At 40.8% G+C, this 14,633-nt stretch overlaps 1 protein-coding gene across 1 annotated transcript in view; it reads right to left on the bottom strand.

Annotated features, from left to right (window-relative positions):
• Positions 1–7,354: 7,354 nt before the first annotated feature.
• The window catches only part of SLC9C1 (solute carrier family 9 member C1), an 83,597-nt gene continuing 76,318 nt past the window's right edge, over positions 7,355–14,633 (bottom strand). Inside the window, exons 26-29 of the mRNA XM_045785216.2 lie at positions 13,130–13,256; positions 12,221–12,270; positions 9,904–9,991; positions 7,355–7,718 (exon numbers count right to left, since the gene is read on the bottom strand). Of these exons, the coding sequence (XP_045641172.1) occupies positions 9,926–9,991; positions 12,221–12,270; positions 13,130–13,256 (243 nt within the window). The 3' untranslated portion in view covers positions 7,355–7,718; positions 9,904–9,925. The remainder of the gene's footprint in view (positions 7,719–9,903; positions 9,992–12,220; positions 12,271–13,129; positions 13,257–14,633) is intronic.

The following is a 14,633-nucleotide window of genomic DNA, read 5'->3' as shown; positions in this document are numbered from 1 at the left end:
ATGACCAATAGAAATTATTAACAAAACATATATCTGATAAAAAGATTTTATCCAGAATATAGAAAGAACTCTCAAAACTCACTAAGACAAACAGCCAGTAACAAAATGGCCAAAATATTTGAACAGACATTTCACCAGAGCAAATACACAGATGGCAAATGCATACACGAAAAACGGTCAACACCATAGTCATTAGGGAAATGTAAATCGAACCACAACGCAATACTTTTACGCACTTTTGCTAAAAAAAAAAACCCAGCTCAATCAAACAAATTTGAAGAGTTAATTGGCTTTAGAAGAGATTCTTGACATGGCAGCATCCCATTCAGCAAGTAGAGAGATGCTCTGAGAAGCTGTACAAAATGAAAGGTTTTTGTAGCAGGGTAGGGCAGGAAAGTTATTAGCAAAAGAAAAGAAAGAATTGTTCCAGTCAAAGTCACTTTCTCTCAGAGGGACAATAGACAGCGGGTCTTATGAGGTGGATTACCTCTTCTTCCTTTTGGGGATGGAGAAGACCCATGTGATCACTGAAGTTGATCAGAAAATTCTGGTCTCACCAGTTAAGACATATTTCTGGAGGAGATTGAAACTGCAGTTAGTTAGCTGTTAAGTCGCCATTTGGTGGCTTAGCCTAAGTAATGCTTGTGGGTCTGTGGTTCTCTTATTTACACCTATTAGAATGGCGAACACTGAAAATAACAGAGACACTGATGATACCAAGTGCTGGGAAGGGATGCAGGGCTTCAGAAGGTCTCAGGCATTGCTGATGGGCATGCAAACTGGTTCAGGCTCTTTGAAAAAAGAGCGTGGTAGTTTCTTATAAAGGTAAACATAGCCTCATCACACAACCTAGCAATCCCACTCCTAGGCATTAACCCAAGTGAAAAAAACATAAGATCTCTAGGAATCTGCATGCAATAGCTGCTTTACCCTGCTCCTCAAACCCTGGAAACTATCCACATGATTTTCAAGGGGCGAACAGCTAGACAAACTGTGCTGCATCCCTACAAGACCGACCCATAATAAAAAGGAATGGACTACGAATCTGCAACAGCACAGGTGAATCTCAAATGCGCCATACGGAGTGAAAGAAGGCCAGACTTAAAGGCTCTGTTTTATGCCATTCGGCATAAAGCAAAATGGTAGGGACAGAAAATGCATCATCAGTGGCCAGGAGTGAGGGGTGGGGAAAGGACTGACCTTCAAGGGGCAGGAGGGAATTTTTCTGTTCTTTTGTGTCTGGTGGTGGTGGCAACATGACTGCATGCATGTCTCATAATCTAAATAGCTGTATACCATAAAGGGTGCATTTTACTGTATGTAAGTTATGTCTCAATGGGAAAAAAAGAGGTTAAAAAAACAAAGCAATAAACTTGGGGATAGGAGCCATGCATTTTTGGTATTATCCTTATATTTGATGGCTGGTTTCAGTCTGGTCACCCATTCGTTTCCTCATTCTTGAACTAGTATCTGTTGAGCACTGCTGTACCCTAGGCACTGCGGGTTCAACCTGGAGCGAAGCAGACACGGGCTGCCCTCGTGGAGCTCCTTGAAATGAGATAAAACAAAATGCAAGCTACTTTCTTGCTTGTCCTTGAGTAACGCAGAGGTCCCACTCGCCACAGTCAGGAGCAGCGTGGGAGGGTACTAGTTCTGCAACCCCAGAGCCGCCACCCATCACACAGCCGCCCTTGGAGCTGCTCCCAGGCTTCAGGCTGTGTCTGTGGAGCATTTCCAGGAGGGCTTTACTACCTGTGGGAAGAGAGGCAACAGTCCCTGTGGAGGAGGAGAAAACAGTCCTCTGACGTGAGGAGGAACCGTGAAGGAAGGAAGGCAATGTCAATCTAGGGGCACTTGAGGCTCAAAGTGAAATGCATGAGTATTTCTAACATTTTAGTACTCTAAGGACAAATCCAAAAGAAAAGATAAGTTTAATTCTCTCTGCCGAAAATGAGGGCGGCGACTTTCTCCCCTCTCTTTTCTTAGAGCTTTTACATTAGAAAACTTGTAAGTTCTTTCTGTCTTTGAAAGGCAAGTAAATCCTGGTAAAGGCTGAGTAAGCAACCCAGGAATGCTTCCTTCAAGATCTGGGAGCTCTCTCTTGGAAAGGTAGCCATCAAGGAAGTCTCCCAGTACCCCCAGCCCGGGTTGGGGGTGGGGGTTGCTGCAGAAATTCAGGTGGCACCTGACTCCAAATTGCAAGCCTACTTCCAGTTAAAAAGAGAAAATGTTCTCTTTTAAGGACTAGCAAGTGCATTACCAAATGAATTTAGAATACAGTCAAATCCTCTTATTTAAGGACTAGTCACTGTTTATCTTGAGAGAATGTATACAATGGATTGTATCTCCTTGGTTATATAAAAGGGCAAGATTCCATTGTCTTCATATCTCCATCGGGAGTCACTTGTGGCTTGCTGTCATTCTGGTTCAATGCTTATTCAATAATAAAACTTTTCTTTTTCTTCTACTTTTGTGGAAAGATTTTTCTGGGGTGGCAGGAAATTCCGTTTTTTTCATTCAATGTTTTCATTACTCCCTCAGGTAATTAAGTCTAGGAAAGATGTTAGGGTGGCTGATTTTCTTACCTTGGAAATATCTAAAATTCAGAAAACCCTTTTCTCAGCAAATTAAGTGAAGCAGTGAAGAAAGAAAGAAAATCCTTAACAAAGCATATATTACAAATTAGGGGTGTCTGTTGAATATAGGTCTAAGAAATCTAGGGCTGCACTAATCTGTTTCTCCCATTCTCTTCTGTCAAAACCACTTTCTTTTTCAGGCTGGCCAACTACAATACATTTTAGGGAATGTCTTCCAAGTTATCTAAAACCTTCTTTTCTGTGGGTAAGAAATCTGGGGTAACAGTCAATGATCTGCCATTCTGTGTATGAAGAAAGTGGTGAGAGAGAGAGAGAGAAAGAGAAAAGGAAGTAGTCTTGATACATTGTTATAACTTATAACTAACCTTTCTCTTCCCCATTATCTTCAGGAAAATTGGGAAAAAATTTCAATTCAATCTACAAGTCCCTCTCCTCAATGGCTTCTGTACCTTTTACACCGCCTAGAGGTCAGCAGAAGGGAATCATAATTTTTCTGCATCATGGAGAAGACAAAATGGCCAAGGCCATTTAGCCAGTGAGTAGGACTGTTGCTGACTCCTCATCAATATAATTAAGATATCCCAGACTCTGGGTGGAACAGTTTGAGCAAATGGTCTGGACACTGCCCCATGGGTGGCTTAATTAGTTCCAATGTTGAGCAAAGGCTTTTTGAGTCCAAAGTGTCGATGCCACAGGGGCGAAAGTTGGAAATCAATTTCCCATTGCTGGGGATCACTCCTTAACCCTCAAGCTTCACTTTTACTCAGGCCACTAGATGGAGAAGCTGAGCTGAGTACAAGCGTTAGCTACCCAGCATGAAAATTTCCTATGATTGTGTGAGGTAGCGGGAAGAGCAGGACACTGATAGATAACACACACATTTATTGCTGTGAAAACAACTCTGGACTAAATAATCTACCTCCACGTCACAAATGGAAGTCTAGCAGCACACATCCCCAGAAAAAGAAGCCACAATAACAAATCTTTGAATCAGACCATCCTTTATCCTCCTCAGTGCTGACCCCAGTGCCTAATACATGAGGGAATATAGGAATTGAAGTGGAAATAAAAGCCTGGCTCTTTGTAAACAGGTGATGGTGAAATCAGTGGAAGGTTGAGCTGAAATCTTCAAATTTACTTTCCTATCCTTTGGCATTATTGCAGAGAATTGGTGACCAGTGCAAGGACTGCTTTGCTGTATCTCGAGGTCATAGGTTAATATCAAAATAACTATTAGTTGAGAGCTTCCTATAATCCACGCACTGTTTAAATGTTTTAGATATAATTTCTCATTTGTTCATGCAAGAATTCTATGGATAAATACTGTTTCCTCTATTTTAGAGGTGAGGACACCCGGGCTTATACAAGCCAAGGGACTTGCTCAAGGTCACTCCTAAATAAGCAAGAGAGTGAGGATCTGAGTTCAAAAGGAGTGTGGACCTTTTCTGTCTATTCATTGCCCTATCCAATAAGTACTTGTGGAAAGATGAACTTAAGTTTGAACTCTGGTCCGTATCACTCCAATGTGCCTGGAAAGACTGAAACATTACTTGCATGTTTGCAGTGTGTTGTGCTTCCCAATTCTTATGTGGCTTTTCAAACACCTGACTGGCTTCCGCTGCTAAGGCAGGTTAGAGGCCTTTCAGGTAAGATTGATTCTTTGAGCTTCTTCAGTCTCAAAGAACTGGATGGGATAAATCTGGCTCTAGCTTACTCCTTTGTAGATTCTTGTGGCCAGCGAAGGGAGCTGGGAGAGATATTTATGCAAAAGGAAAATCCTTATGGATCCTTTTATGGTAGGAAAAGAACTGGTTTATTTAAGAGTTCTTATAGAGTCAGGAATCTAATAGCTTAGCTAAGATTTCCCTATTCTGCTTCCTTCCCAAAGGTCTTATGGAGAGGGTGAAGACTTCACGGTGAGATAATATTGAGAGGTCTTCCCGAGGGTAATTTTCCAACTGGTTGTTTTGTGGTGCAGAGTATGAGCTGATTAGGAGTCCTGGCTAATATCAGGGAGTTAATTATGTGTTTGAAACTATGGCTCTGCACTGCTGATATTCCCCATTAATGTGTATTTGGTTTGAAACAGGAGGTAGCAGATTTTCAGTACCTCCCTAAGGGAATTTTAGGGCTGGGATTTTGTTTTCTGGTGGAGGGATATTTGCATATAGCCCCGCTGACTTGCCGGGAACCATAATAACACAGAGGGTTGTTTTTAATGGTGAGAGGACTATTTGGCAACAAAATGGGGATTTGTTCAGCTCACTGAGAAGGCTCTTACAAATCTAATGGCAGATGGAGGTTATAGCACTTCCCTGTCATTGTTTGAGCCACGAGTGACCCTTGGGAAGAACGTTCCTTCATTTGCGATGTTTCTGATTTCTCATTAAAAAGACTAATGTATAACATAGATGATTAAGTTATGTATCTGGGGCAACAATTACAAACTGGGTTTAAGCACCATAAAAGTTAAAAGCTAAATTAAAAAGAAATCCAAGAATCAAAGGACCAAGGAAAGACTTTTATCTAAAAATTTTAAAAGCAGACGTTCTGAACTTTCTAAGCAAATAAGTGGGTTTCCTCTGAAGAGTCAGGTGGAAGTGAGCTCTATGCGATCTCCTCAGGTCAAAGTCCATGCACTACAATTCTTTCAGACGAGGGAAGAGTCTTGGGCACACAATCACCCAGACCCTGCTGACGGGGCGCGTGGGTATATACCGTGCCTGGTGCTGGGATTACTTCATACCTCAGGGCCTTGTTCAGGGTTCTTTCCTCACGTGAAAATGGTTACACCCCAGAACACAAACCTGGCCAGTGACCATGACTATTATTTGTGGAGTGTATCCTCTTCTCCAACGCTTTAGATTTACGAAATAAAGTCTAGGGAGTTTACTTCATGAGTTATACTGAATGTGCTTAGAGGATTTGAGCCTGGAGTCATTACATCTAGCTGTGGCTGAGTAATTCTTCTGAATTCCCTTAGTCTCATTATTTCCTCTGAAAAATGAGGCAATCATAGTACCCACTTCCTAAAGTTGTTGTAATGATTGCCTGAACTAATGAGGGCAAAGCACTCAGAAGAGAGTCTGGCGCATGCTGAGCCTGCTGTGACAAGCTACTGGTGGAGAGCCCTTTCCCCACCTGGTGTCTTGTTTGGGATTGAGGGCTTTACTCTCCCTTACCAACACTCGCGGCTTGTCACCACCTCATTCATCCTGCTGAGGTGGAGTGGCTTATCAGTTCGATGAATTTGGAAGCAGAAGGTGGGCATTCTTTGTCCATCCCTTTCTTCCTGATTTCTTTTGAGAGCAAATTTGACTCTACATATCTTGCATTGTCTATTGTTCTCAGCTATGCAGTAAGCTTAATGATAAATGCCTACAATGGTCAATACATCCAGTTCTGGGGGTCAGAAGGTAACCATGTTCTTTATGTCATTTCAGTCACTAATAAAGTCATGTGCATGCGTGTGTGTGTGGGGGGGGGGTGTGGGTGGTTTATTCTCTAACTGCCTCAATCCTTTGTTTTAATTTTCATTTGGTTCATCACTCAGGAGAAAAAGGGTGCTCATTAGTGGGGCTCCCTCAAATAAAACAGCTGCTAGTCAATTATCACAGGAATAAAAAACTGGTTGAGTTCAGTTTTGGAGAGAGGTGATAATAGTTTGATTTGACTTACCCAACATAAACAAACCAAATTTTCTTCTCTTCAAGGAACTTTTGTGAGTGGAGTCTCTACACCTGGTTTCTGAAAATGTGCCTACCACCAGTTGTAGGAGACCAAATTTAGTATTCAGATTTCCAACCCCTGGGTGGAAGCATGGTCCTAAAGACATATATTTAAATTTTTATTACTTCTTCAGATATTTATTTAGGACTTACCATACTGGAGAGACATACGGCGTAATAGTTAATCACAGGCTTGTTTCCAAATCTCTGCTCTGCCTATTACTAGTTGTGAGATATTTGGCAAATTACACGTTTGTAAACTGGAAATAATAGTACCTACCTTATATACTTGTTGTGAAGATTAAGTCAGTCCATAAGTGCGTAGTGATTGTTAGACACCTAGCATATAGAAAGCATGCAATAACTCTTAACAGGTTAAGACTTTTTTTTTTATGATTTATCTATTTATTTGAGAGAGAGAGAGAGAGCAAGGGGAGGGGCAGAGGGAGTGAGAGAGGAGAAAGAAAAATCTCAAGCAGACTCCCTGCTGAGCACGGATCCCAATGCAGGGCTTGATCCCATAACCATGAGATCACGACCTGAGCCGAAATCAAGAGTTGGATGATCAACCAACTGAGCCACCGAGGTGCCCCTGGTTAAGACTATTTTAAAAAGTGATGTGCCGGGGCACCGGGGTGGCTCAGTAGGTTGAGCATCTGACTTTTGATTTCAGCTCAGGTCATGATCTCAGGGTTGTGAGATCAAGCCCCAGGTTGGGCTCCATGTTGAGTGTGGAGCCTGCTGGGGATTCTCTCTCTCCCCCTGCCCCCCACCCCCCAGCTCGCTTTCTCTCTTTCACTCTCTCTTTCTAAAAAAAAAAAAAAAAATTATGTGACAGGCATTGGGCTCATTGTTGTAATGAGATGATGAACAAAATGGACACTGGAAGTTTCATTTAGGACTGAGTTATATTGTTTAAGTGTAAATCAGTTTCCATTCTTTACTATTTTATTCACTGAGTTCTTCCAAGATGAATGAAGTACAATGAATGACAGAAATCAATACCTGGTTTAAGATCAACATTTGAACTACATTTTAATAGTGTTTTATTTTTCATAAAGTGAATCAAACCATTTTTGCTCTAAGAGCACTATACCAACTTCCCTAGGTGGCCTAAGCTTGTTTTCTGGTTCTAAGAACAAAAACTTTATGATTTTCTGAGATGTTTTAGATATTTAACATAAAAGATATTTTAAATTTAAAAAATATATTTTAGATAGAATGGTTGCAAGGTCCCAACTTCCTTCCTTGTGGCACCATGATCATCCATACGGGATCCAGCTTGAAGTCGCTCCCTTTTGATGCAGGAAAATGTGCTTCAAAAACAGGAGGTGTCTCTTGACAGCAGGGCCCCTACGTGCGTCAATCTTCAAAACAGTGTGGTCAACCATTCCTAACAGCAGTAGGGAGGGGAAAAAAAAAAAAAACAAATGCAGAAGAGCTTTGGAATCTTTCAACATTGACTTACAACCCCAAACAGGATGTACTAGAGGGTTGGTTTCATTCCCGCAGGAAATACCTCCTGGTCATTATTGCTGAGGCCGAGGAAGGACATCCAGTGGGTGAGTGTGAGTCAGTCGTCTTTCCCAAAGAGGTGGTGGTGTGATTTAAACTGCGGGTCAGAGTCTGAGAAGCCCCTGGCGCCTGCTGAAGGGCCCAGAGGTAGTCTATGGACTATTAGGAGGAGTGTGTTCCCCTGCCGGGAACACAGATGGGGTCTCAGCTCTGGCTGCCACCACTCCTTTTCACCACGTGGGGATTGCTGAGTGTAAAGGGGGGCAGAAAGGAACAGACAACTTCCAGACTAATCATATTTGAATAATGCTCAGGAGTTTTGCAATCATGTTTTTCATTACAAGAGCAATAAAACCACGGAAAATAAGAGAGGTGAACACACCTGTCCCTACTCTTACCTTTCTAACACCTGGTTGAATCATTTGGGTTTCTCTTTTCTCTTTCTCTTTTTTTAAGATTTGTTTATTTGAGAGAGGGAGAGAGCACAAGCAGGGGGAGCAGTAGAGGGAGAGGGAGAAGGAGACTCCTTGCTGAGCAGGGAGGCCGATGGAAGGCTCAATCCCAGGCCTGAGCCAAAGGCAGACGCTTAACCGACTGAGCCACCCAGGCCCCCTTGACCTCTTTTCATGTTAAGAAAGTTGTATGTACACGTTCGCTTTCCTTTTCATATGTTACAACCAGTTTCTTTAATGGTTGTATGATGTTTCCTCTAAAGGATGGTCTGTAGTGAAATTATATACTTTCTTACTATTGGACACTTGGACTCTTTTTAATGTTTTGCCATTAGAAATAGTGGTGCACTGGACGGTTTGTACATATGTCTACTTTACTACTTTGGATTACTCTTTTTGGATTGATTCCCAGAAGCAAATTCATGGAGTTAAAGTATATGAGCATTTTTATGACTTTTCTTTCGAAGTCCTTTTACTCATCTACCAGCAAAATATAAGAAAAGAAGTATCACTCTATTTTCATCTATTTCAAAGGAAATAGATGTTACCATGGAATAAAAATTGTTAATTTTAAAAAGTCAATGTTAATACTTCATTGTTGTTTAACTTGGCGCTTCTTAACTCCCCCTCCCCCCCATTCTGGGTATTGTCTTTTACCTGAATTGGCTGTTCTTAAATTTGCCTATTGGAATCATAGTGTTTTCCTTATCATTTTGTATTCATTTTTTTCCCATGTGAAGATAATGATCGTATTACAAGTAATTCTTAAAAATATTTTTTCATAGTGTATTGTTACCCTTTGAATCTATTTTTAAATATGGTCGTTGTCATAGGAAGTAGCATGCAAGAGTTAACATTTTTTAAAAGGAGGCACAAAGATTTATTGGAAGGTCATTTTTTAATCCAGTGAAATGCTTCATGTAACACAGAGTTATACAAAGCGGGCACACACACACACACACACACACACACACACACACACTCTTCCCCATTGACGCTACATTTTGAGCAACCAAAGGCCAGACTGGTCTACTCATTTTCCCCAAAAGTCTTGGTCTCCTGTGTCCCCTATTCCAAACATCCTCTTCCCTTCTCCAGCAAAAAAAAAAAAAAGACTTTGTTTATGTTCATCAACAGTTGTTTCTGTTTTGAATTCCTTTAGCTTCAGTTGGCACTATCCACAGTGTATCTCGAATGGCTATTGAACTGCCTTCTGATCTGTTTTGCCTCCTTAACTAGAATAGAAACTCTTGAAAATTGAAGTCATCGCTTATTACCTGTTTATATTTTTGTTACTTGTTTCTATCTTCCACAGTACATGGCAGCCTGAAAAATGTGCTGCATGTGAAATTAAGTAGCAGAACAGAGAGAGGAAACCATGAGTCTATTTCAGAAATCTTATTTTAGAGTTCATTTTCCAGTTTAGAATTATAAATAGTATCACTTGAAGAATCAACAGGCTAGTGGAAAGTGATCATATCACAAATAATGGCTAGTGGAAAGGGGTATAATTCACCCTGTCACACCAAAGGGCACATGAACTTCTGGCTTCACCTGTATCTCCGGGACAGGTGTGATCCAGATCGTGTTGAGGAAACTGAGGCAGCTTACCAAATTTTCATGGAGTCTTATTCTAGGGGACTGCATAGATGTTCATTTCCTCCTTGATACTATCAAGTAACCCTGTAGGCTGTTGAATCTGGAAATTGAGATAGGAGATAGGAGTCAAATCTGAGACTATTAATAAAGGTTAAATTTATAAAGCAGGGCAGGTGTCAAATCTGGTCTATGGAGCAAGGGACTGAGGACTAGGACTTCTAGCAACCGCAGCACTGTGTAGTCCCTTCCCATCCTGGGAACAAAAACACTTTGTAAAGAGCTGCTATATGTTGCAGTGGGCCTTTTACCACGTGAAGGCGAAGCCACAGTTCTGGGGTGATGGTGGGTGGAGGGGTTGGAGGAGCAAGAAGGGACCTGGCCCAGAAATATAGCCAGGATCTAACATCAAGGAGAAAAAGCATTTACTAAATAACACAATTTGAAAATTGTCTTTATAAGACTCAGTAGCTGATGTTTCTACCACTTAATGAACTGTCTCTCACTTCCACACTACTTTATATTAACAACCTCACACAATCAGGTTTTTTTAATTATGAAAAAGGCACTTCGGGGAATATGTACAGGGAGAGCATTAGCTTCCCTGCCTCCTCATTCTTCAAAATATACTATTAAGCTGACTCCGACAAGCTTGGCAGCCCGCCCAGGCTAAGGAGAAAGATAGGCTACCCAGTGGCCCCTAGGAGCCATTTAATATTTTATCTTAAGTGTTCTCCTCATCTTCATTTTTTAAATTGTAATTTCCCTTTGCTACTTCCTAGTCTTTAGCAGCAACCGTGTTTGGGAGAATTAGAGGAGGTACCTGTATCCGTATTTTTTAGAAAATTAGTATCTGGAGAGCACAAGAAGTTTGGGGAAGTAGTTTACAATGTGAGGAAGGGGTTAGCAGAGAATAATAGAAACTGTGTGTACGGATTGCTTGTTATGTGCCAAACACTATGCACTGTACTTTCCATTTCTTTAATCTGCGCGGCAGCACTATCCGGGGTACGTACGGGTACTGTGTTATGTGGATGCAGAAAATGATGCTTAAACAGGTTAAGAGATCTGTCCAACATGAGTCACATGGCTAAGAAGTGACGGAACCAGGAAGCAAACCAGGAGTCTCATGCCAGAGCCCGTACTCTCAGCCCCTATGTTATTGGGGCAGTAGTTCCAGGCAACAAGAAATAACCAAGAGAGGTTGAGGAAAAGCTTCCCTGGAAAGAGTCCAAAATGTTTTGGGAGGGAGTGAACTTCTTGCTTTTATGCTGGATGGGAAATAGGTATTAAAGAAAAGCGTTGGCCTCTTTAGGACTGGACAGACATGAGAAACACCTTCAACTTCCCCCACAGAACCTGTGATCACCTTTCTTACAGCATACACTTGTTGAGAGATTCAGGGCAGAAGGAGCGGGTGCTCTGAGTTTTATGCCTAGTGGTGATAGAGCAAATGGACTTGACATAAAACATATTTTTAACAACCAAATACACAATTTTCTGGCTTGTGTATTTGTAGCAGACATCTCTCAGATTCCAAGTATTATAATCAGCATCTCCTGGAGTAATACGATCAGCTTGGCACAAACTAGAATTAAAAATAAATTCTCTACCTCCTCTGGAACTCCCCAGGATTCAGCCTACAAGCAAGTTGGTGTAGATCTAATGAACTACTTCATCCTATTTCTCCATGCCCCACTTTCATTTCCAGGGCCCTGTAGTCTTTCATAACTTGGGGTCTTGTTGCCAAGTTGGCCCAAGGTTTCGAAGATCCCAAGATCCCCAAGTGACCTATCCAAGTTCATAGGGAACTATAAAATTAACCAATATTTATGGGATTTTCTGGATAACTTAGGTTAGCCTGGGACAGATCAGGTTAGTACATTCATTATTGAGCTCCCGCTTTGTGACAGGCATAGTGAATAGCTGAGCAAACGGCCTCCTGGTTGGAAGACCCCAGATGCATAGTTGAGGTAGCAATGAAGGCTTCAGACCAGTCAAAATTTCAGCCCAAGGCAGAGAAGTGGGAGGGGATCATGTACACGACAATCCTACCCACCCCAGTAGTGCATGGTGGCTCATGCGATTCAAAATAAATATTCTGGTATCTTCTGAACTTTGTTTTTCTTTGTCATTTATCTAGTATTTACCTAAAAATATAAATGCAATTTCTACTGTACCCTGGACTAAGAGACAGTGTTCACATCGAAATCTACAAAATGATTAGCAGGTAAACTCCTTCAGAACAAGAGAAACGCACTGAAAATTTCTGTACATTCCAGACTCTCTTTTCCCCAAAATTAAACTTTTAAAAAGACTGCTTTAAATTTACCTCAATATTTGTGTCAAATTGAAGGTCTTCTTTATAGATTCTGCTTGTAGCTGGTTCAAGAAAGACTACATTAGTTCAAGCACTGGAAGAAAGCACTGTTTCTATTAGATCAACTGTCACATTAGACCCAGGTTCCAATCATTCACACTCAGGGCCTGTGATCTGAAATTGGTGGTAATCTCAATTGGTGGGAAGAAGGGTCACATTTAAAAAAGAGGCTTAAAATCTTTTATTATAAAGATTATGTAACGCATGTGCAGGAAGTTTGGAAAGAGAGAAAAAATGACCTATTGTCCCATCATCCCACATACATTTATGTTAAGGTATGTTGAGAATGAACGCCAGGCCTGTGGGTAATTGGAACAGATAGTACCACACTATTTCCATTATTTACTGCTATATTAAATATGTTAATGTGGGGGAAGAGCTAAAAATTGCCTCACTGGGGCACCCGGGTGGCTCAGTCAATTGAAATCAGGTCTGAATCTTTGTTTTGGCTCAGGTCATGATCTCAGGGTCGTAAGATCGAGCCCCAAGTTGGGCTCTGCCCTCAGTGGGGAGTCTGTTTGAGATTCTCTCTCTCCCTCTCTCCCTGCCCCTCTCTCCCCCCACCCCCTGTGCTCTCTCTAAAATAAATAAAATCTTAAGAAAATAAAAATTCCCTCTTTAACAATTTTTCCATAGTATTTTGATAATTATGCGTGTTTATTCTTATAGATGAAATAGAGAATAATTCCTGCTATAACATGGATATTCTCAATCTGGATTTACCCATCAGATATCAAATATGGCAATTAAAATGCTTTCCCAATACTCTAGGTAGAATGCATTCAATAGTTTCCAAATACATATGTGGCTATTTTATAAATGGAAATTAAGGTCTCAATTACTCAAAGAAATCTAACTCACACAATGCTGCTGTTGGAAGAGACGATTTACATGAAGGTATGTACTTTCTAGTGTTCCATCTGAATTGTTTCACATCAACCGAAGTTTGAACAATCATTACCTTTGTAAAATTTTCAATGCCTTGTACCTGAAGTTTGACAGAATATAAATTAATTTCTGAGTACACATCATACAATTAAATGTTTCTCTGATAAGCTACTATCTCAGGGCCTCTCTAAACATCTGGGCTGAAAAGTAAACATGTCTCTATTAGACAGATGTCTTAAAATACCTGAATATTTTGGAAAGTCAACATTCCATGTACTTTCATTGATTTTTAAATGTTTTGCTCATTTCTCTTACAAATGAGAAAAATGATTAAGAGTTCATCATTAATGATCCTTTAAAATATCACCCAGAGAGATGATCTATGTGGCAAAAGAAAGTTTAAGAAACAGGAGACTTTAAGAAACCCTTCAACCTGTGGTTGTCTTAGATATGCTTTGAATCACATTGGTACCCAAATTTACAGTAAGCAGGGCTTTCTGCCTATGAGAGTAGACAGAGTTGGGTAGGTTTTAGGTTGCCTTGAGAATCTCTTGCTTGGCCATCTAAATTCCCAATCAGCACCCACAGCAGAGCTCTGTTATTATGTATTCAAGAATAGAGGTAGAGAGCACGACAGGTGAGAGTAATGTCTCACTTCCTCTCAGTGGGTCTATCACATTGGTGCTGGTGGCATCTGTTCAGAAAATTTTTCTTATACCATTTCTCATCTTGGGATTCCTCTTATCCCCAGCTCATGGTTTTCTCCTGTCCCAAATCTACCTCCGAAGTACTTTTATCATAGTTGTACATGTTTCATTACATATATATGTTTCTTTTCACTTGGTTGAGAGATCTTTTGAGGGTAGGTCACAAATCTCATTTGTCTTGATCACGTTAGCATCTAGCGTGATTTCTGCCATATATTCATTGCTTTAAAAATATATGCCTAATTTAATTGACTCTAGGTGCCTCTTTCAATTTGTTTTCTGTAGGTATATTTTGTATGTCCCCTGATTCCTCCTGACATGTGCCTCTCTTCCTCTCCCCCAACATACACACACACGCACACACACACAGAGTCTGCCTTCTTTCTTTCTTTATATGCACAACTTCTCATTTTGATTGCCAGGGAAATGCAACAGCTTAAATGTGGGAAATCTTTCATTTTACATTCACTTTCAAAGTAGCTAGGCAAATGCCACTGATACTCAGTTCAGCATGGGTCTCGCAGAACTTTTCTAGAGTACTGTTGATATAGTCCAGAGAAAGTGGTCCTTCTGCAATGTGTAAATGAACTTAACAGGCCCTCTGTTGCTATTTACAATGCACCAAAATCTAACTATGGCCAAAATGAAGCAGCTCAGTCTTCTTCATTGACATTGAACCAGAATATCTTGGTGTTTGGGCTATCCAGGGCCAAAGCAATCAGTCAACTGGGTGTGTGTGTGGCGTGTGTGCTTATGGAGCGGTAGGGGAA

The sequence above is a fragment of the Ursus americanus genome, chromosome 4, assembly GCF_024610735.1.
Source record: "Ursus americanus isolate L20-20 chromosome 4, mUrsAme1.1.p, whole genome shotgun sequence".
NCBI lineage: Eukaryota > Metazoa > Chordata > Mammalia > Carnivora > Ursidae > Ursus > Ursus americanus.
Note: the sequence above shows the minus strand (reverse complement) of the source record. Positions and strands in the feature narration are given on the sequence as shown.